Source organism: Protopterus annectens, chromosome 6.part1 (genome assembly GCF_019279795.1).
Source record: "Protopterus annectens isolate FY-2018-M chromosome 6.part1, PAN1.0, whole genome shotgun sequence".
Classification (NCBI taxonomy): Eukaryota; Metazoa; Chordata; order Ceratodontiformes; family Protopteridae; genus Protopterus; species Protopterus annectens.
The window spans coordinates 58378406-58402622 of NC_056738.1; the positions used below are offsets into that span (position 1 = coordinate 58378406).

Below are 24217 nucleotides of genomic sequence, written 5' to 3' on the forward strand. Positions count from 1 at the left end.
ACCTCCATAGGTATCACAAGGGATAAGAAACTAAGAGTAATGCTACTCAACGCCAGAAGTCTAAACCTCAAGATGCACGACTTTCAAACTCTCCTTAGCATGGAGAACATCGATATCTGTGCAGTAACAGAAACCTGGTTCAGGGCTCCCGAGAGCACACCAGCACTACCAGGTTATACCTCATACCATGCTTTTCGGCCCCAAAACTTGGACCGAACCACAAAAGGAGGGGGAGTATCGATATTCATCAAAGATACCCACACCTCCAGGTTGGTGGCAAAGCACGAAGCATCAGAGACTATCCATGTGCAACTAACAGTGGGTAAAACTGCCTTCAAGTTTATAGCCTGCTACAGACCACCCTCCCAAACACAGGAACCCCACTCGGCCTTCCTGAGAACACTGGAAAATATGAAGGTCTCTCCAAACACCATTATATTGGGCGACTTCAACTACCCAAACATAGACTGGGAGCATTACTCTAGCTCCAACACCCTAGCCCAAAGGTTCCTAGAATTTATAAACTCAAATGCTATGGAACAACTTGTTACCACTCCCACAAGAGGGGAAAACATACTGGACCTGATCATCACCAACATGGGGACTCTATGCTCCAGACCAGAAGTGTATCCCTCACTGGTAAGATCAGACCATAAACTAATCTCACTGGATATTCACACATCCCGACCCCACCCCCTGCCCAGAAAACCACAGTGAAAAACTTCTCTAAAGCAAATTTCACACTCCTCAAAACTGAGGTGGAATCCTTCAAAGCCCCCGGGCCTGTGGAAAATATGGCCCAGACCGCAGAATCCTTTATAAACGCATTCTATGAACACCTGCAGGAATGCATTCATCATGCGATCCCAAATAAAACCAAGACCCAATCCTCCAAAGGCAGACGTCCTGTCTGGTGGACCCCAGCCATAAACAAACTATACAATAGAAGGAGGAAGCTACTAAATGATAGAGCAAAATCCCGAAAAGGGAAGGCATCACTGATCAGTATTAGCAAAAAACTACGGGCACACATAAAATTGTCTAAGGCCAGCTTCGAGAGAAAAATTGCACAGGACACTAAGGATAATCACAAGGCTTTCTTTAGTTATGTTAGGAACCTGGGTGGTAATTCCCAGATATGCTCAGAATTAGTCCAAAATGACAAAAATACACCGAACCCACAGACATTGCCAACATTCTAGCTGACAGGTTCAGCGCAAACCTCCCCCCTCCCCACCAAAAGGGCAAATATCTATCCCAGCAGAGTGCTGCCCCCTGACATCTCAGATGCTCAGGTAAGAGCCGCCCTCTCCAAAGCAAAAAACACAGCATCAATGGGACCAGATGGTGTCCCGGGCTGCGTCCTACATGAACTCCAAAAGAGCTAAACCCAAACATAAAACTACTGTTCAATCTCAGCCTTACTACAGGATATGTGCCCAAAGAGTGGCGTACAGCAACAGTGGTCCCTCTCCATAAAGGTGGTGCCTCAACGGATCCTGGAAACTATCGCCCCATAAGCCTGACTAGCTTGGTCTGCAAAGCTATGGAAAGGATCATCATGGACCTCATAAATAAAGATAATGGGGACCTACAAACACTGGATCCTACCCAGTTCGGCTTTGTTAAGGGCAGATCCTGCCTCTTAAACCTGGTTGATTTCTTTGAAACAGTCACCAAGGCCATTGACGAGGGGAAGGTGGTCCACACAGCCTACCTGGACCTCGCAAAAGCCTTCGATACAATACCCCACTCGGGCATTATAGATAAGCTCACCAGCTTAAATACTTAAATATAAACCCCTATGTCACTAGATGGATTGCAAACTGGCTCAAGGACAGAACCCACATGGTTAGAATTGCTGGAGCCATGTCAGACTCCAAACCAGTTACAAGTGGTGTCCCACAAGGCTCAGTCATGGGACCTCTCTTGTTCGGTATATATTTCTCGGAGGTACAGGCCAACACTGAAGGACTGTGGCTGACCAAGTTCGCAGATGACTGCAAACTGGGCGCCATAATCGACTCTCCAGCCAACACAAGCATCTTCCAAAAGGGCCTCATAGAAACAGACAACTGGTGCCAGAGCCATGGCCTCAAGCTAAATGCCAAAAAGTGTATAGTCATCCCCTTTGGCAAAAACAAAGTGCCCACAAATTACCACATAGGTGGTAATCCATTAAGTACAGAAGAAGTAATTAGGGACCTGGAGACCCAAGTTGATAGCAATCTCTCATTTGACAACCACGTGGCCAAAGTGGTTAGAAAAATATTTTATATAGCCCACTTAATCATGAAGGGATTCACATCTAGATCAGGGGAGGTCATCGTGCCACTTTACTCATCCCTCATCAGGTCCATAATTGAGTACAATGCCCCTTTTGGGATGTACCTTACCAGACACCTGCAGCAACTGGAAAGACCCCAAAAGTACCTCACCAAGAGGATCAAAGGGCTCAAACAGATGCCATATGCTGCCCAGTTAAAGAAACTCCAGCTCTACTCAGTGGCATACCGCCTGTTCAGAGGCGATCTGTGCCTGACGTATAAAGCCATGTCCAACCCGGAATTAATGGACATGCTGCACCTCAGAAAATCCAAATCCCATCGAACTACGCGCTTGAGAGACTTGAACCTCAGCACTGAAATAAATAGGACATGCTGGAGGGACAGATTCATAACCCAGAGGCTCCCTTCACTCTGGAATAAAATCCCAGTCCAGGTTAGGCAGAGTCCCTCATTGACTCTCTTCAAGAGGAATCTTGATGAGTGGATGGGAGATCGTAGGTTTACCCTGGGTATCACTTCTGTGTCACTGTTAGACAGAGGCACAGTATACTAACCTCGAAAAAGGGCATAGCAAAATAAATTTAAAATGGGTGGCGAAAGCCAAACACATTCTGGCTAGGCTTATAAATGCCCTAGGGCAGATAGCCTAGTATGAACCTATGAACCTATGAACTAATATATAATATATATATATATATATATATATATATATATATATATATATATATATAGATAGATAGATAGATATAGGTATACATACACACATATATACATAGAGATAGAGAGATTAGTTATAGATATAGATATAGGTTTTGTAAAGTTGTGAGTAAGAGAGAAATTACAGAAAGACTTGAGAAAATGTATAGGTAATGAATGAACGAATGAATGAATGATTTTGCCCCAGTCTTCACAAAGACAGCAAATGGAGAGTGCCATGATGAGAGATATGCCGAGGAGTGTAGACAGAGTAGTGGGCAGACAGCAGGATAAAGGGGGACAAGAATGACAGGGAAACGGCTGATGTTAGGGAGCAGGAACTATATGATCTAATGGGAAGCCTCTCACAGTCCTCAGAAATCTGGCCAGTGTTTTTTCAGACCACCAACAGAGATCTCAACAGATCACTGTTTATTACAGGAATGGAAGATACCAAGTGTGATACTCTTGCCTCGGTTGGGTGAGCAGGAAAAATCCATGAAACTATAGTCTTTTAATTTATCAATAATGACAAAGAAAGTCATGGATAGAAACCATAGGGAAAGGCTAGCAACATGTATGGAAGGCAACAATTTCCAAGACAACAAACAAAATGGGTTTAAGGCCAGAAGGAGCTGTCAACCCTGGCCCAGATTTTTGACTGACTTATAACTAAACTTGTCTGGAAACTACAGTAAATATGGTCTACCTAGACTTTGGCAAAGCCATTAACTTGGTCTCTTACAGGACACCTAAAGAAAAAAATTATGAGTTTGGGTATATGACCAGCAAAAAGGAAGTAGATACCTTTGTTGTCAGAAAGTGAGACACAGAGAGCTGTCATGAGAAGAGCAATGGGAAAATTGTGAAACTGTCCAGTGCAGTGCATCAGACATTTGTCCTCAGTTCAGCCCTCTTCAGTAGGTTTATCTTATACATCTAAGGTGTGATGACACAAAGATAGATGCAGTAGAGGTGGATGGGGTAAGAATCTAGGAAAGGATTTGGAAATCCTATCCAAGTGGGCAGAAAAGTGGCAGTTGTGGTTCAGCACAATCAAATGCAAAGACTGCATTAAGCAGACAACCCTAAAATGAAGCCTTAGCTGTGGGAGTGGAACTGATGGCATCAGAACAGAAAAATGATCTAGGGTGTTGATCTAAAGAGGGCCACTGGGAGCACAGTGAGAGAGAAGTGGTAGTGGCAGACAGAATGGAGGGGTATATCTTCAGGAGTGACATATTCCAGAAGCATATCTCTCAGACTCTCAATGCAAGACATCTAGACAATGCCAGAAATAATGGAAGGACAAAGGCCCAAAAATGTAGACATATTTTAAAAACAGTTCCTATAAACTTAGAAAGTTGCTAGAATATCAGGTTTTTAAATATTATGTATTTTCTGAAAAATATGATGTCTGAAATTCAAATATCTGTCATTATTTACTATTATTTAGTGTCTTGAAACCTCAAAAACTTGCCAGAAAACCACACATTTTATGTGGAATAGACCAAAAATATGAGGCATAAATCCTGACATTCAGCACAAATCTGGACAGTTGAGAGGTATGTCTAGAAGGAAAGGTATAGTGGTGCCACTCTACAGGACGCTGATTAGACCATGCCATGCAGTTCTGGATGCAATATAAGGAATAGGCCAAAGGTTGCTTGAAGAAATCCAAACAGAAGACACTAGCAAAATGTGGGATGAACAAGAAGGTGTATGATCAGAAACTACAGAATCTACAGGTCTTCTCATATGACATCAGAAAAGACAGGAAAAGACAGTAAGTGCATGATGCTGGCCTCAAGATCATATTGGGAAGATGAGAAAGGGTCAACCTGAACAAAAAGAACAGACAAAGAAGGAAAGGGCTCATGTAACAGTTTGTAGGGACTAACTACCTCCCAGTCTCCAAAAGCACTTCTCCCCAGACATGGGTTTAGACCCATAAAATTCACTGTTAAAAATGGGTGATACAGAAATATTTAAAAGAGAATGAGACAGGTGGAAAAAGGTTAAAAGGGAAGGTAGGTAGACTGTCAAATGCATTTAAAAAGGTAGACTAGATAGGCTTACTGTCTGTTTTTGTCATCAAGCTGATGTGTTTTTAATGTAAACGGTAGAAGACTGGCTCTACATGTTATAATGTTGTCTCCAAACTCTCAATTTAACTCTGTTTACAGTAAACATACTTGCATATCAAAAATCTTGACATTGTGCTTGAATCATCAAGTAATCAATTCATTACTCTTACAAAAACCCAAATTTTGATGATATGTACTAAATAAATGAATAGAAATACAATAAGGTATACGTGGAGCACAGAAACACTGGAAAAGGAAAACAAAAGATCTGCAATTTAAAACAGTCAGGATAGTATAGGAAATATTTGTTTTCCTAAATAAAAAACACAAAGTAGAAAAAATAATTCAAGCTCCATTTCAGGTCATATGATGATACATCAGTTTGTAGGTAATTCCTAGACAATCAGTCTGCAGACCCTTACAAGCCTACCCAAAATATCCACTCAAAATTTCCTTCCAGCTTCAAGGATGGCAAGACTTGATAGACTAAGGGATAATTTAAGACTATTCATCTAAATATTTAGATTTACCTTGAAGGTGGCAAGGGTGCAAATCTGTTTGATATAGAACAGACATTTGTTCCAGAGATGAGGAATAAGCTGGGATATAAATCTATATCATGTCAACTTTTCTATATTATCTGTTGTGAAGGTTTAGTTCATTTAACCAGGTATTTTCCAAACTACTGTGAAGACATGGTGGCCAAATGATAAGGAATTATCACTAACAGTGATTAGATCCCATACAGGAGTGTCTGGCTGAAGGAGTGTGTAACCTCTAAGTGATGTGAAGATGTTTTGTTTGCCAAGATAAACTATGCTACATTTTGTTCACACTTAATTTGAGGCCACTGTCCTTGCACCAACTGTTAACATGGTCTAGCCTGTGTTGAAGCAGTTGTGAATCACTGTCATATCAAATACATGCAACTTAGATAACCACAAGTCTGGAATGTTGGCTTGAAAGTCCGAGAAACAGATGGAAAATAGGAGAGGGCCCAAGACTGAGCACAGTGCTATACCACTAGTAACTTTTTTGCTTTCAGAAGTGCCATCTGCAAATCTAACCACATGGGTTCTGTCAGATAGCCAGTTAGTTATCCACATTACAGCATAAGCACTTGTATTCATATATACATGTCTTTCAGTAATGTCTGCATGGATAACAGTGTTATCAGCCTTGTTCCAGCCCAAATATGCTGTATGTACTGCACAACAGGTATTTACTACTTTGGTTACTTTTTCAAATAAATTAATGAAGTTAAAGAGGCAGAACCGTCATTTGACAAACTGAGAAGGGTACAGAGTTAAGATTTTCAAAGTTCAGATTAATGAGGTCTGAAATAATACACTGCACAGCTTTACATATGACTGTACTATGCACAGTAACTGGAATATGTAAGGAAACGGTATATTTCTGTGAAATTTAAAATTATTTTGAAATGAGAGGCATCAGTCACTTTTCTTTTTTTTTTTTAAGGGAGATTCCTGTCCTCTCATAATCAGTAAGAATCTTGGTTTATCACCAACATTTTTGTTCCTTCCCAATCCCATCACATAGCAGCTGCTGGGAGGGGAGAAGTGAGAATCGGGAAGTGTGTCTGTCACTCGGTAAATGACACAGATGACTTTTTATTCATCTAGTACCCTTCTTCCGTTGGCCACCAAACATAATGCAATGCCAGCTACACTGAGCTGATGTGAGTGAATGTGTCTGTTCACTCAAGATACTCTGCTATCATGCTGAAGCAATCTTTTCCAGCCTTATAGCACTAGCTTCCCCCTTTATACAGGCTGTGCTTTGAGCATCCTCCCCAACACAGTGCTAACCAACTTCTTCCCACCATGATGGGTGAAGCTAGCACCAGTCACAGCTCCATTTCTGCTCATCTTCATTGCTCAGAATCCATTTAGATGGTGTACATTAAGGTCACTACTACTGGAATGTGGTGTTAGTACATCTGTAGGTCAGTATTATGCCTATCAGTGTCTAATACCTTAATGAATAGGAGGCATATATTATGAACAGTCATGCAAAGATTAAATGCCACTCAATATGTTTATCATTACAAACAACTGAATGACACTGTATGAACTGATAGAAATAAAGATAACTACAAATGGTTATACATTCTTATAATCAAGAAAATGCAGCCCACATAGCAAATTCTTGCAATATGCAGCCCAGAATTAATATTTTTGAGTTTTAAACTGGTTTTGCATATAGGTTGTTCTATTCAGGTTGGCCTTGAAACTGCATGTGATCCATGTAAGAGTGAGACTAAAACAGCAAAAAGGGGAAAATATATGCAAAATCTAATGCTGTGGTACTTCTGACTATTAGCTTTTCTCCAAGGTTGCTGCAGTGCCAGAGTTACTATATATAAGTAATGGGGTGGGAAGTTGCAACCCTGACCCTCAGCAGTTGCAGAGGGGCTAAACACACCCAGAAAAATGTCTTAAAAGCAGAAACCCTTTTTTTTAACTTTGTTTGTGAGATTCCCAAGTATGGCTCTTGTACTACTGACTGCTGGTTTCTGAAGAATCTGAACATTGCCCTAAGCATACACACTGTCTCCAGACCAGGAACATGCATTCCTTCAAATCATTCCTTTATTGATTGTCACTATGTTAAGACATATTTCAAATGCAACTAGAAAATGTGTGTCTGAATGCGCCTAAAGGAAAGGCTGCAGGATTTGCATATTGCTTTGAATGTAAACACCTATACTAAAAAGAGAGGTAAGCAGGGCTTTATTACCTGTGTCACTCCTGTACTTGTTGATGGCTCAGTGATACCAGCTGCTGTTTCAAGGAGGTAAGTTGGATTTTCAAACACACTTGCACCACCTTCTTTCTCAACTGTTACTTTAACCTAAGAAAAAATGGTAATTCAAAGTAATACACTGATTCACATTTAAAATGTAGATTCAATAGTCATTTTTAAGATTAAAAAATGTTAAAGATTACTAATAACTAGTATTAAGAGTGTCCCTGCTGGTAAACTTGAACTGTCCAAAGAAAGCAGACTGGTAGTCACAGTAAAACTCAAACCACTGTGGGGAGCATAAAAACATTACGGTCACAATTTTCTCAGCATCACTTAGTAGAGAAACTAAAAGAGAAAAAAATTGTCAATCAAAACAACCTTCCACTGACGATATAAAAAAGTACATATCACACTTAAAAAAATCATTTAAAGTCCTAATTCCCTCTAACAGGGAACAGCAAATAAAAAATACTATGTGATTGCCATCAAATACTGGAAATGTGCACTCAATCTCTAAATACTCTCTCTGTCCCCTCATACTCTCCAATTCATAATACTACTTTAAAGCTCTGCCAGAGTGTTTACAATCTTAACCAAACCACTCCAGCCACTGATAAACTCTGCATTACCTGCAGCCAATAGCACTGTGTATGTGCTGCAAATCTGTTGTCACTCGTAGTATCCCCACCCTGTCCTGGATTTGTTACTCTCTCTCTCTGCACCACTGATATCTGGTACTTTATTACCACAGGATGACGATATGTAGCATGGAGCATACATTGAATATCTTGCTGGCTATGCCTGGACTGTAATGCAGTGCTACACTGCACCACTGGAAAGAAGCAATGACCCATGACAAACATAATGTAATAGTGTCACACAGAATAAAATAGTGCATACATTATTACAATGAGACTATACAAGTCAGTGCATGGTCTAGCCACACTATGCCTCAGACGTCACCATTATCACACAGGCTAGAGGTTAGTTAAGGTCACAGTTATCATTTGCACAGTGACTGGGGTGGACATTGACAGATGACTACAGTACTAAGTGAAGTAATGTATGACATGAGATTAGGTCAGTAGCCCCATACTTTGAGGGGGGGGGTCAATCAGTATCTAGGATCACTTCCTCCAGGGATGGGATTTCTCTATGTGACACTTGCCTAGGTGAATTGTGTTAATTAGTGCTATCAGAACTGGTTAAGCCATGTGGCAGAAATGAGGTAAAACTATGAGATCTTCCTAGAGTTTGATTTTGAGGTGCCCTAAGACTACAGTATAACAGCTTTCGCCTGCCAAGATGAGGCCTGACCTTGTAGAATATTCAGTGGCACTGATGGTGTGCTCACTCTGCAAAGGCCTCTCACATGGGACACCCTCACCATAACTACAATGTATCTGGACCGCCCTGATCCATGCACAACAGTGTCAGAGGAAGCAGAAAAAATGGCATGTGCAAACCATCTTAGGGATGTGCCAAAAGAAGTAGTGTGTGCCACCTATGACCTATGCAGAGCAACTGTCTCATCGTATCGATACTCCAGTTCACCATGGAGCTGACACATTGCATCATGCATGCCATGCAGCATGCTTACCATCTCTATAATGGAATGTGTAGCAGCTGGCTATGTCTGGATAACATCAACTGATTGATTTGAAGTGTCACATGCATATCAGAGCCATAATGGGACACATTAGTGTCAAATACCACTCTGTATCTGAGCTTTGGTGGGTATGCCTACTTCAGGGTTGGTATGCATGTCTGAGTGTGTCACTAGGGCAGACACAGGCACAGACCATGTGTGGCTTTTATCCATTAGATGTTTATCAATTCTGGTGAAGCTGTATGCATATCCACAGGGGACAATTCCTGCAAATGTCAGTGATCCTGCCTTCTGAAGTATCACAAGCAAGTACCACTTTTTGTCAGACTATGACATATGCATACTAGCATCACCAGCTACAGCTACTGTGCTGACAACAGTCTTCTGTTTTATTGCCCCTTTGTGACCTTTCTCCACTGAAACTTATGAATGCAAAAGAAATAGTACACCACAGTAAGCCCACAATCATATGTTAATGCTATATCCCTGTAACATGCATACTGAAAACTGTGAAAGAATCAGATGCAGACACGTCTGCATTGCTGAGGAGGAGGATGCATTTGCAGACCAGAGGTGCCTAAGGTGACAAAAGTCCATGCTGCCAATACTCACATTCTACACTCAGTAACTGTGTACTTAATTGGCATAGAAAACTCTAACAGTAGGTATTAACCTGATGCTTCAACAGGAGAGACATATGGGTGGGGTGCAATTTCTGCACCCACACCCACGTCACCCACCAAGACTGAAGAGCTGCTCTTCCACACCAGAATTGGCCACTAAAAATTCCTCCACTCTTTTAACCACTCTCCTGTTGCTGGACAACCCATAATTGTAGTCCTGTGCTCAGTAGCACAAGCCTTTCTCTTGGCACATTAAACCATATCAGTCACTCTTCTCCAAACCTGTTGGAGTGACCTCTTATGGACACCCACTGCAGTTTCATTATCACCAGGCTTTGTCATGTTTGCTCCCTGATTATTGGTGGGGACCTCTTTTGCCCTGTGGATGCATGCAGTGGATGAAAAAAGTCTGCAAAAGCATATCATGTTCTGGTGCATTGAACATCTCAAGCTTCTACCTGTATCTGTAGACATAAAAAAAAATCTTATTGGGTGATTGGATATGCTATTGTCCTCATTGAATTCACTGATGACCAGAGGACTCATCCCCCTACCAAAACATGCATATATATCTGCTTTCATACATTTGTGCAAACCTGCATGGTTGCATATATAGCTACATTTGTACTTATGTACCACAGTAACCTCTTTGCATATGTTGCCTCTTGTCCTAGCAGTGTGTTTATGGAATATATTTCTTGGATTATCCATAGCTGGCCTTGAACTTGTACAGCAGCAGGTACAAGTATAACAATACAGTTTATCTTCCGTTTCTCTGATGAGCTCCTACAGCAGTACAGCTGTGTGATATGTACATTGTTAGCCTATTCTTCCTTCCTTCCTCCTGCTTATAGCAGCTTCAGATTGGTATTATCTTAGCTACTACTACTGGGCACTGTTATGTAGATAAGTAAAGCTAATATGGATGCAGTGCTTTATCTTGCAATAACATCAGACAGCACACTGTTGTCTTATTTTTTGAATGAACAGTGCACAGACTTTACAGCCCATCACAGAGGCATCTATGTTCATGCAATGTGTGGTATATAGGTGTGTACAGCACCACTGAACAAAGCAGACTTGCAAGATGTGATTTGCAAACTTGCCCCTCTGTATCCATATTTAACATATTGTTGTTTGATTCAATCAGCTATGCAAACATGGCTGCTTCATTATTTGCAAAACACAGAGCTCCAGCTTTGTGTGCTAAGTAGCGCAAGATATTCTTGTTCTTCACTTGCAAGGATTTTAAGAAGTGTATGTTGGGTCATTATGATGATCTGCTTAAAAAGATACATGCCTGTTATGACTTGGTCCAAGCTTGTTCAGTGCCACAGGCATCGAGTATTCCAGAAATAACTACAATGTTCTGAAGTGGCTCTACCTTACAGCTGTTCCAACGATGGAAAGAGGAGGTGCAGGAACAGAGATGCACTGTACATGTGTGTGTGTGTGTGTGTGTGTGTGTGTGCGTGTGTGTGTGTGTGTGTGTGTGTGTGTTTGTGTGTGTCTGTAATTACGGCTACTAAGGCCTGCTCATTTAAAATGGGGGCTCCTACAGAAATCAAGACTGTATGTGTGTAGGCCAGCAAGATTAGTATAAAGTGGAATATCATTCCAAGTCTACACCTTTTATGGGGTCATGGTAATGCATGGGATTTATCATATTCTTCATATTGTGTTTCCAATATGTAAGCCCAGTGGACAGATTGAGAGGTTTGGTTGGGGTCACCCCATTCTTCAGCTGCTGCTGCAGCTAATGCATTTTTGGTGCTGTTCTTAAGTAGTGTGTAGTGAGATGAAGATTTCTCTCCTGAGGGAAGAGAGGCAGTATAACTTTGTCATTGTCACGGCTATACAGTTTGGTGGGCATGAGCTGGACCAGTGCATTGATGCCAATCTTATCTGCCTAGAAGACTTCCTGCAGCAAATAGCAGATGCAGTCAAGCAGCAGATTATGGCCATTAGGGCACCAGGGGGACAAGCAGGTTATAATGTCAGCCACCCAAGACAATAATACCTGGGTAGTCTGTTCTTTGGGCCATCTTAGTAGTCCATCATATCAACATCCCACCATGTCCCTTTTCTGATGTCACCCATTCCTACTATGTCATTCTCAATATCCTGTCTGTTCCACAGCCCTCTTCATCACTACTTACCTGGTCTCTATACAAGATCATATGATCATAGGAGATTTTAAGCCTAACCGTTTCAACCCAATATAATACAGTAGACTTACTAGTCAATACCCAAGATTGCATTCTGTGATGACTGCCTATGTCCAGGAGTGTTGTGGCAGCTAACCTCGGTAAGAATTTATGGTGCCGCATCCAGTCATCCAGGTTCCTCTTGATCAGTGTCATAGAGTTGCACTGTTTCAGGTGAATTGGTAGCCTGTTCCAAAGATGTGTCAGTTGCTGGGAGAAAAATCTCTCTCTCCAACATATCCTATTTAAGTCACAGGCCATATTTAAGTGCCTGGAATAGGTAGCCCTAGACCTATTTCATTTACAAATATGCAGTAAGTTCATTATGTTTAGGTCTTGGGTTGCTCTGTAGGCCAGGCATAAGTCTCCCTTAAGAAGTCTATATAATACGGAGTATAGTGACAGGGATTTTAGTCGGTCCGTGTAAGACACATGCTGGAGGCTCTTGATCTTCTTTGTTAGAAACCTCTTAGGTCTCTCTAATTGCTGTAGATGCTTAGTATGGTACATACAAACTGAGGAGTTATACTCAATTATGGGCCGGATAAGTGCTGAGTATAGGGGGGTTATAACTTCTTTTGCTCTTGAGGTGATGCCTATACTAATCAAGTAAGCTATATGGAAAGCTTTCCTTACAATGGTAGACACATGGTGGTTGAAGTTAATGTTGCAGTCAACCTGTGATCCCAGGTACCTTATCACTTCATGGGTGTTTAGGGTATTATTATTGATTTGATAGTGTAAAGGGACATTGTTTGTGCTGCAGGGAATGATGATGCATTTCTCTGCATTCAGCTTAAAAACGGAGGTAGCTAACTTCACGGCACCCATGCAAATGGAACATAGGTGCATGACCACTGAATCATACACTAATACACTGTACAAACACGTACATAAGTGCATGGAACTAGCCATACCCAACAGAACCAAGACACTCTCCTCAAAAAGAAAGGAAGCCAATCTGGTGGTCTCCCTGCCATTAACAATCTCTGCAACAGAAGGAAGAAACTGTTGCAGAAAAAAGGTGAATTCCCAAGACTGGAAAAACTCCCTTATTAGCCTCAACAAAAAGTTGAGATCTCTCATCAAAACCTCTGAAGCTAGATATGAAGGCAGAATTGTGGCAGACACTAAAAACAACCACAAAGCCTTCTACAGTTATATCAAGAATCTCCACGGCAATACCCAGATATGTCCAACATACTGGTCGACAGATTCAGTACCAACTTTATGACTTTCTCCCCCCTAACAGACCAATCACAATACCAGAAGAATGCCAGACACCCAGAATTACTGCAGCACAGGTTAAAGCTGCATTGTCCAAGTGTTCTACATGAACTACAAAGTGAACTGGCACCACACATGTGTGCCCTGTTCAATCACAGCCTCACCTCAGGCTTTGTCCCTACAGAATAATGCACTGATACAGTCATCTCTCTCTATAAAGGGGGAGCGACTACAGACCTTGGGAATTATCACCCCATTAGCCTGATGAGTCTGATATGTAAGGCTATGAAGCGCATCATCATGGACCTAATTAACAAGGATACAGGGAATCTCCTAACTCTGGATCCCTTGCAATTTGGTTTTGTGAAAGGTAGATCATGCCTGTGCAACCTGGTTGACTTCTTTGAGTCAGTCACCAGAGCTGTGGACGAATGCAAGGTAGTTCATTCAGCCTATCTCGATCCGGCCAAGGCCTTTGATACCATTCCCCACTCAGGAATTACTGATAGACTCACCAAACTAGGCATCAACCCCTATATCACTAGGTGGGTTGCAAATTGTCTCACAGACAGAACCCACAGTGTGAAAGTAGCAGACAACAAGTCAGAGTGCCGACCAGTCATGAGTGGAGTCCCACAGGGATTGGTCCTGGATCCTCTCCTGTTTGGCATCTACTTCTCAGAAGTCCAGTCCAACACAGAGAGACTTTGGTTGACCAAGTTCACTGATGATTGCAAGCTGGGAGCCATTATTAACTCCCCAAGTGATGCAGACATCCAACAGAAAGGCCTCACTGAGACCAACAACTGGTGTCGAAACCATGGCCTTAATCTTAATGCCAAAAAATGCGTTGTCATTCCCTTTGGGAAAAACTCAGTTCCCACTAATTACCACATTGATGGTAGCCCACTGAACACTGAAGGCATTATAAGAGATCCAGGGACACAGGTTGACAGCAACCTCTCCTTTGACCACCACATTGCCACTGTGGTCAGAAAGTCCTTCTATGTGGAACATCTCACTACCAAGGGTTTTGCATCCAAGAAGAAAGAGATCATCATCTCTCTGTACTCTTCCCTCATTAGACCAGTCATTGAGTATAATGCCCCATTTGGCATGTACCTCACTAAACACCTGCAACAGCTGGAAAGGCCACAAAAGTACCTCACAAAGAGGATCCTTGGCCTTAACACATGCCCTACATGGACAGACTCAAAAAAACTCCAGCTTTTCTGTCTCATATCATCTATTAAGAGGCGATCTCTGCTTGACTTACAAAGCCATGTCTGACCCAGCCCTGTTAGAAATGTTACACCTAAAGAAATACAAATTCCTCCACACCACATGATCCAGGGACCTCAACCTCATTACCACAATCAACACAACATGCTGGAGGGACAGGTTTACAACCCAGAGACTGCTCATGCTCTGGATTAGACTTCCCAGCAGAGCACCTCACTGGCCCTTTTAAGAGAAATCTTGATGAGTGGATGGGAAATAAAAAGTTCACGCCAGGGATCACTCCAGTGGATCTACTTGATAGAGGCACCAGGAACTAACGGTGGCATGATGCCAGGGCATTTCTATGGGATAGGCTTGTAAAGGCTCCAGGACCACTGACCTAGTACATACACATCTATGAACCTATGAGACCATGACTAATACACCAGTCGTTGGTCTGTGTGAAACCATCTTGGAGTATACTGACATCATCTAGGGATACAATGATTGCACCTAGTTTGCAATCGCCTGCAAACTTGGTCAGCCACAACCCTTTAGTTTTGACCTGAACTTCTGAGAAGTATATACCAAACAGTAGGGGGCCCAGCAGTGACTCCTGTGGCATTTCACTGGTAACATGTCTGCTGGTTGATGTGGAATCATCCACTTTGATAGTGTGTGTCCAGTTTGTAAGCCAGTTGGCAACCCATCTTACAATGAAGGGGTTTACATTCACTTTGCTAAGTTTATTGGTAATGCCTGAATGTGGGATTGTGTTGAAAGCCTTTGCCAAGTTGAGGTATGTTGTGTGCATAGATTTACCCCCATCAATAGCCTTGGTCACACTTTCAAAGAAATCCATCAGATTTAACAGACAGGATCTGCCTTTCACAAAGCCAAACTGGGCAGGATCCAGGGTTTGGAGGTCATCTATGTCTTTATTTATGAGGTCCATAATGATATGATCCATGGCCTTACAGATGAGGCTGGTCAGGCTTATGGGTCTGTAATTCCCTGGGTCTGTTGCTAGGCCACCTTTGTGAAGGGGACTAATTGTAACTCTTCTCCATTCTGCAGGAAAAAACCCTGTGGTTAGTCTATGATTGAAAAGGGTACTTAGTGGTGATGCTACTTCATGTTTTAGCCTGTTTAGAACAGTCTGAGATGTCATCTGATCCCATAGAGGCCATGTTCTTTGCCTTAGGCAAGGCTTTGAGGACCTGCTTTTCAGATATGTAAGGTGGGGGGAGTTGGGGGAGGGTTTGTTCTAAGTTAGGAGGAGATAAGTGAGTAACATTTTCACCAAATATATCCAATAGCAGGTTCGCTATCTCTGTGGGATCAGTGTGTGTGATACCATTGGCCACCATTTCTGCACATGCTTGGGTCCTACCCTTTAGGTTACGTACAGCTGTAAAAGACCTTGTGGTTATACTTGGCAACACTTGCTTGGTTTGACTCAAATGAGCTCTTGGATGATTTGACAAGTTGTCTTATTTGCCTGTTAAGAGGAGGGTACCTTTCCATTGTTGGGCCCTTGTCTTTGTTTTCTTGGACAGCAACATTTTGTGTTTGTAGAGTTTGTTGATGTTGGAAGTCCACTATGGCACGGTGATTTTACTTGGGGCTCTGGCTTTGATTCTATCTGGTACAGCTGAGTTTACATACCTATGCAAGTGATTGTACAGGGTTTTAGTGTAAGCTTTGGTATAGTTCCCACTTTCAGCTTGGGGTCGGTCTTGGAATGGATTTATACTTTCACTTATGAGAACATAGTTTGTCTTAGTGAAGTTATTTAATCTGATTTCACCCTTTGTGAGTTCTGGTGTTAGTGTCAATTCGAAGGTGACTGATTTGTGTTCAGTTTTAACTAACGAGGGTCCAACAGTTACAGCAGTGCACCTGTTTGACATGTTGGTGAGAACCAGATCTAGAATGTTTGTTTCTCTTGTCAGGGTATGGACAATTTTCTCCAGTGCATTTGAATTCACAAAGTCAAGAAACTTTTGTGCTAGCGAGTTTGGGCTAAAGTAAGTTTCCCAGTTGATGGGATAATTGAAATCCCCCATAATCAGTGTGTTCAGTAAAATTTAGATTGTCTTCATTTGGTTAAGTAGGCTTCATGGGTGTCGTGACACATGGGGGGGATCTATAACTGGCTAGGACTTGAATGGGGGGTCTTACCCACCGTAACCTGGACTTGGAGTAACTCCATGGAGCTATCCAGTCTAACTACATGTGAGGTGAATTTATCTCTAATATAGATTGAAACACTGCCTCCTTTGGTTTTCACATATTCCTTTTGTGGTCTAAAGATGTGGAAGGCATTGTAGACTTGCAAAGCTGGGGTACTCTATGAGGCCTTAAACCAGGTTTCTGTGACTGCACAGTCATCTATATCCTGTAATGATGGAAGTGCTTCCAGGGAGTATAGTTTCTGGTTTAAGCTCCTAGCATTCAGCAGCATGACCCTTATTTTGTGCTGATTGGTTAATTTCAAGTTGGTAATGTTGTTTCCGAGACCTTGCATAAAAAAGCCCATCCTTTGTCTACCCTTCCTTTTGTATGTGCAACCCCCCGAGTGCGCGCACACACACACACACACACACACACACACACACACACACACACACACACACACACACACACACGCACACACATTTGTCAGTATGCTTTATTTGTCAGTCTGCACCTGCAAGCTTTTCTAATCTTCTTTCCTTTCCTGGTTTACCTGTGAATACCTTCCCATCTCCCTTCAGATTGAAATGGAAGCTGTGTCCCCTCAAAAATATTCACTTCTCTAGCTCAGGAAATATTTCTTCTTTTCCCTCTCTCTTCTTTTTCTAAGACATACTCGCAACCACAATAATTTTTACTGAAATGTAACAACTCTTTTTTTGTTTTTTTCTCGACTATAGAAAGCATCTATGTACATAGTGTAAATAGTTTTGATTGTTTCTGTTATGTATGTTTGTATTACCATCAATGTATATCATCTACTTACTGTGAAGAGGTCTTACCTCTACCTGTTTTACTATGTATGATGTTTTAGACCAATGGAAAAAAATAAATAAAAATAATTGAAAAAAATATATTCACTTCTCACCCCTCTGCCTTGAAATTGCCTATTAGTTCTCCTTATATGTTTTTCTCTCCCTCCTATCCTACCCGTCTTCCTCCTGATTTACTGGATAAGCAGGAGATCTTTTTGTGTTTGGCCACCTTCATTGTTGTAGTGTGTCTACATAGTTCTTCTACGATGCTCTACATGCTATCTTCAGGTGACATCTTCTGTTAGATGTAGGTACTACATATTGCCGTTTATAGCATACAAACTTTTTTAACCATCTTACATTCTGTTACAGACATGGGGCATGCAGACAGAGCTATTGTTGCAAATTGCTAGGGCGATTCTATAGCTGGTCAGTCAGTATAGTACTGCTCCATTTTAATATATGTAATTCGCTATTTGTCAGACCAGTAGAACACTTCCACAACAACCTCTAAACTCGGGCCTTTGCTGTGACACATAGTGGGGCTCTTTGGCCCTAAAACTGCATAGACATGCTGTGCTTCTTTATAAACCCCAGTCTTGGATTTCTTCAGGCAGAACTTTTTTTCAGGAATCCAAGTACAGAAAATAAAGAACATCAAGTTAATACATAAAACTGGCAACTCAAACAAAACATTCAAAGAGAATGTTTGAAATAATATTTCAAAGCATTCGATGGGTAACTAGGCTGAAGTTAGGAGATAAAACATTGCAGAATTTAGTTACATGGACTTTGCTCACTTGATCAAACCATGGCAGGTGAAAACCCCATTACAACACGCACTGGTGATGCACTGCTATATTAACTCTGAAAAGTACAGACATGTTGAGAATATCCAAATTAAAAGTGAGAAAAAATTAGTATGCATCCACTATACATGTTGCATGTATACTAAGATACAATAGGAATTCATATCTCAATAGAGAGTCCTGTTCCACCATGTTAACTATTGAGCAAATCTGACTAAGCCTGCCTTTTTAGACATTTATTTGTATCATGTTGCTGCTTTTGCTGAAAGCTTCCCCATCTTTCTGTCACTGTCTCTGTTTCTGAATGTCTAACTCACATTTACACTTGTACATTCACATGGCTAAATTTTAGTAGAAGAGAAACAACACATGTATATACTCACAGGGCTGGCCTTATGTGAAAAGGAGCCCTAGGCAGAGGATTTTGCTGTGCCCCACCCCATAAAGCCCACTATGATAATGACCCCCCTTTCTTGGAGTGCCTGATCCCCACAATCTAGTGCAGCTTCCATTTCACATGGCTCTTTCTCCCAGGTAACTTTCACTACTTATATTGTTGTATACTGGTTCACCTCCAGTGACTGCCTGGATTATTGTTCCACATAGGCATCCATCTCCCTACAATCTGATGTGCAGTATAATCGCCCAATATCACTGCATCATGTGCCCATTTAGGCAGCGTTGGTGACACAAAAGTATATTTCTAATCAAAATTCTAAGATACAGATACTAAGACTATCACACCAAACTTCATTCAGATGACAGAAACATCCCTGAGCCTCTACTAGATATTATAAATTACTTCAGGCCCACCCATAAGGAAAATTAATATAAACTACGCCGAAGTTTACTAACTTTCCCACCCCCAAAACACAGAATAGCATAAGTCCTATTTCTACTATCATAATGCTGATTTAGCTTAGTTAAGAAGAAGAATTCCTATAAATATTTCAGGTTCAAAATTAGTCTTCTAAATTTATGTATGTATTTATTTATTTATTTATTTATTTATTGCATTTGTTGACCGGGAAAGTCCATTTTCAGTGGAGGCCTGGGGAGAAAAGCTCCACAGAATTATATAATTACAATTCAACAGTAATACATACATAAGTAAAAGAAACACTACTGATGCACTGAATGAGTAAAATATAATTTGAAAAGAAAAAAATAGGACATTGTCTTCAGGTTCAAAATGTAATATAATTTATTATATAATATATAATTTATTATATTATTATTTATATTTACTACATATAATAATCAAAATTTAAATATAAATCTCATTTCTCCAACCAGGTTAGAAAATGAATGCAGTAGATACATTCATTCTTCAATACGTGCTTTATTCAGGTTAGGGTTATGGAAGTGGGAAATAGATCTCATCACCAACTCTTTAAAAATAATTACATAGACAAGCTTATGTGCTGAGAAACAAATACTTCTAATCCATTAATAAACCTACCATTATATGATATACTAGGCATTCTTTCTTCAATACACACTTTATCCAGTTCAAAATCTGAGTGTTTGGTGTTTTTTTGAGTAATTGTTAAAAACACAGATCTCTGCATACTGTTTACAGTAACTGCACACAAGCACCTGATGTTTCCTGATGTAAGTATATCAATGATCAATATAATTGACTATATTTTCCATACTAATATTTGTAATGAGGTGCCAACCGCTGTTCACCTTTCCTAAGTCTTAATGGGAATATTAAGGGAAATGCCAGCCCCTCTTACAAGAACTACCATTGAAAATATAATTTTGGGAAAGTGCAAATACAGCTCAATTCTAAATAAACAAGAAACAATATTAATTTAAATTAAATTATCTTGAATAAGTAAACTAATCAAATATTGTTATCATCTGTCTACAGCTCTGTGGTTGACTGCAAAGCCGTAACATACAATTACGTATTTCATGATGCATGGTTCAGTATTTTGAAAATGTGTTTTATACTCCAATTAATTTCTTGTAAGGATGACATAAAATACGCATCATTGGCCCTCAGGCAAGGAAAGCATCTTAAGATGCTACAATGCTACAGAGGACCAGACAAAAAGTAAAAAGAACCATTACGTCTGTCAAATTGTGCAATTCTTGTGCCCCAAGAGAAAAGTATTCACAAAATCTGTCAAGCATCAATACAGACAAAATGAAAGCAATGGGAAAAAAGTGCTCATAGTTTTTCCTAAAGGAAGCTGTGTAATAATTGAACTTAAGGTAGTGATGCCAAAAGAGTTGCTTGTCAGAGTTACAACACATATTTTAGAATTTGGGGGTGGGAGGAATAGTCAATAGCTGCATACTTCCTCAGAAAACATATTTCTTGAGTTATTTATTCATTTGTTCCTGTTTGTTTTCATTTGTATACTGGGGTACAGCAATGATCCAAATGAACTAATCTGTGGCTCAGCACATGGGATATACTAAGGACAATACACAATACAAAGGAACACCCATGTTCATAGGTTAATACTAGGCTAATTTTCCTAAAAGGCCATTTTAAGCTTAGCCAATAACCTGAGCTCAGAATCAAACCTTGTACCTTTTGTCTATGAGGTGAAGACTTTAACCATTATGACTAACCCACCCTCTCAACTTATATTAAAACTAAACTACAGAAATTGAACATTTGTTAGGTATCACTGCAATTAAAAATGAAAGTAGAGAATTATTTCAGAATTTAAATAATGTTAAGACACAATGTAATAGAGATAACACAAAGTGGGTTCAAGAGAAAAAGAGGTAAAATCAGCTTTGTGATCATGTCTGTCAACATACAAATAAATAAAACCTCAGACTAGTCAAACATTTAAAGTTTTAAATCCTATATTACGACTAAGAAGAGAAAGTGCATAAGCTGGGTGAGCAGTATACATTTCAGTTCAATTTTCTTCATACAAAATCAAGTGTAAATATTTTGTGACTTAAGCCAAGGCAGTAATGGTATTCAAAAATTCATAAACAACATATGGTATGCATGTTATTTTATTATGTTTCTTATAAAGAATTAATATCTTGGATGTAAAATAAACTGACAATGTAGGAGACAGAAAAAAAATGATAAATTCACCTTTTGCTGATATAAAATCCATTACTCAAGACATAAAAATGAAAGTAACTCCACTTTCCCCATTAGATTCATATTTTCATCTTTTTTATTTCACTTCTAAAACCAAATTCCTGTCTTTTAGTCTTTAACAGCTATTACAAAAGGGACACTGATGTCATTAAGGAACATGATAATTAAATGAAACTGCCTCAAGCACATCACATTAAAAAAAATCAGTTGCTAATGCTGTATTGTTAACAGTAAGAAAATGTAATACTAAAAAATATATAAAGTCCAACCATTCAGACACAGCTTCTGTTTACCTCAACTGCTTGCCATTTATAGATAAACTGAAAAATGTAAAAATGGCTTGCTGGTTTTTACCTGTGTTGGCTGTGGACAGGGTTCACCATCAGCTGTGTAAGTCGGATTCTCAAAATTGACTGGCTGCTTTCCTGACTCTGTAGCAACATCTTCTTCCTGTAAAACGTTAACAGGACTGTAAACTAATGTCACTGTATGACATATCTCCATAAGCAAGCATTCTTTTTTCAATTATATTGAAATGTTATCTGCTACATGCATCCCTTCTTGCTGAGCACATCTAACTAGCTTCCCTGTGTTCTACCATTTATTGCAATAAATAACCATTGGTCTTACAAATTGTGGGAAAATGTGTAGACTAAATGCCCACTAAACATTGTTTGGCAAAAGAAAACGCAAGCAATGTTCTGGGTAAGATACGTCTGAGATTTGCCTGATGAAGTACTGGCATTCTAGGTATGTGTAGTTAGGCATATAATAATAATCAGATCGGAGAATTCTGACATGGCCATCCAACAAACAGTTGGGTAGCAATCTATGCTCCATGTTATAAACATCCCACAGAATTTGGAGTATCTGTTAAAGTCTGGAATACCCTCCTACCAAAATTAACAAGTACTTGTAACAGACATTTCAATCCCAATTTACTGAACATCTGCACAGTCACTTGATATGAAGCAGTGGAATAGTGCAAACTACTGATGTTTTATGGCACAATCTACAAAAATAAAATGTACAACAATTTTAATTGCATTATTATTAACTACTGATTACACTCTAAATTATTTTGTAGTTTAGTCATTATAAATTGTAATTCCTTAGAATATAATAACTTCTGTTACCATGTATTCCAGATATCATTTTTTTCTTTTCTATTTACCACATACATTATTTATGATCTACAGTTTTTGTTACTATAATTGCTTTTATTGTTATTATTCATTGCATATTTTTCTTAATTCCACTAAATGCACTTAATCTGATCTATACTGATAAATGTTAATGCTTCCTTAATGCACGTTCTCAGTTAACAAATGCAAATAAATAAACAAAGCAACCAAATAAATAGTCATTCTGGAGAAACAGCAGCTATCATCTTAATGAATTTATTAAACCATTTATGTAAATAAAATGCACTCTGCTATAAGCCAACATCTGCATGAGTTCTGAACACATCTTCCATTAAAATCCTTTCAAAAATAAACCACTAAGTACGGAACCTGCTCTTCTGTGAGTGTATCTATGGAGGGAGAGAAGGTAGTCAACTCATGTTAAGTGTATCTATGGAGGGAGGGAAGGCAGTCAACTCATGTTAAGTGTATCTATGGACGAAGAGAAGGCATTCAACTCATGTTAAGTGTATCTATGGAGGGAGGGAAGGCAGTCAACTCATGTTAAGTGCATCTATGGAGTGAGGGAAGGCAGTCAGCTCATGTTAAGTGTATCTATGGAGGGAGGGAAAACAGTCAACTCATGTTAAGTGTATCTATGGAGGGAGGGAAGGCAGTCAGCTCATGTTAAGTGTATCTATGGAGGGAGGGAAAACAGTCAACTCATTTTAAGTGTATCTATGCAGGAAGGGAAGGCAGTCATCTTGTTAAGTGTATCTATGGAGGGAGGGAAGGCAGTCAACTCATGTTAAGTTTATCTATGGAGGCAGAGAAGGCAGTCAACTCATGTTAAGCATATCTATGGAGGGAGGGAAGGCAGTCAACTCATGTTAAGCATATCTATGGAGGGAGAGAAGGCAGTCACCTCATGTTAAGTGTATCTATGGAGGAAGGGAAGGCAGTCAACTCATGTTAAGTGTATTTATGGAGGCAGAGAAGGCAGTCAACTCATGTTAAGTGTATCTATGGAGGGAGGGAAGGCAGTCAACTCATGTTAACTGTATCTATGGAGGGAGGGAAGGCAGTCAACTCATGTTAAGTGTATCTATGGAGGAAGGGAAGGCAGTCATCTTGTTAAGTGTATCTATGGAGGGAGGGAAGGCAGTCATCTTGTTAAGTGTATCTATGGAGGCAGGGAAGGCAGTCAACTCATGTTAAGTGTATCTATGGAGGAAGGGAAGGCAGTCATCTTGTTAAGTGTATCTATGGAGGGAGGGAAGGCAGTCATCTTGTTAAGTGTATCTATGGAGGCAGGGAAGGCAGTCAACTCATGTTAAGTGTATCTATGGAGGAAGGGAAGGCAGTCATCTTGTTAAGTGTATCTATGGAGGGAGGGAAGGCAGTCATCTTGTTAAGTGTATCTATGGAGGCAGGGAAGGCAGTCAACTCATGTTAAGTGTATGTATGGAGGGAGAA

At 40.1% G+C, this 24217-nt stretch overlaps 1 protein-coding gene across 1 annotated transcript in view; it reads right to left on the minus strand.

The window, feature by feature from the left end:
• Positions 1-24217, minus strand: part of LRP2 (LDL receptor related protein 2) — a 1335386-nt gene that overhangs the window by 19649 nt on the left and 1291520 nt on the right. Inside the window, exons 76-77 of the mRNA XM_044075346.1 lie at positions 21972-22067; positions 7832-7945 (exon numbers count right to left, since the gene is read on the minus strand). Of these exons, the coding sequence (XP_043931281.1) occupies positions 7832-7945; positions 21972-22067 (210 nt within the window). The remainder of the gene's footprint in view (positions 1-7831; positions 7946-21971; positions 22068-24217) is intronic.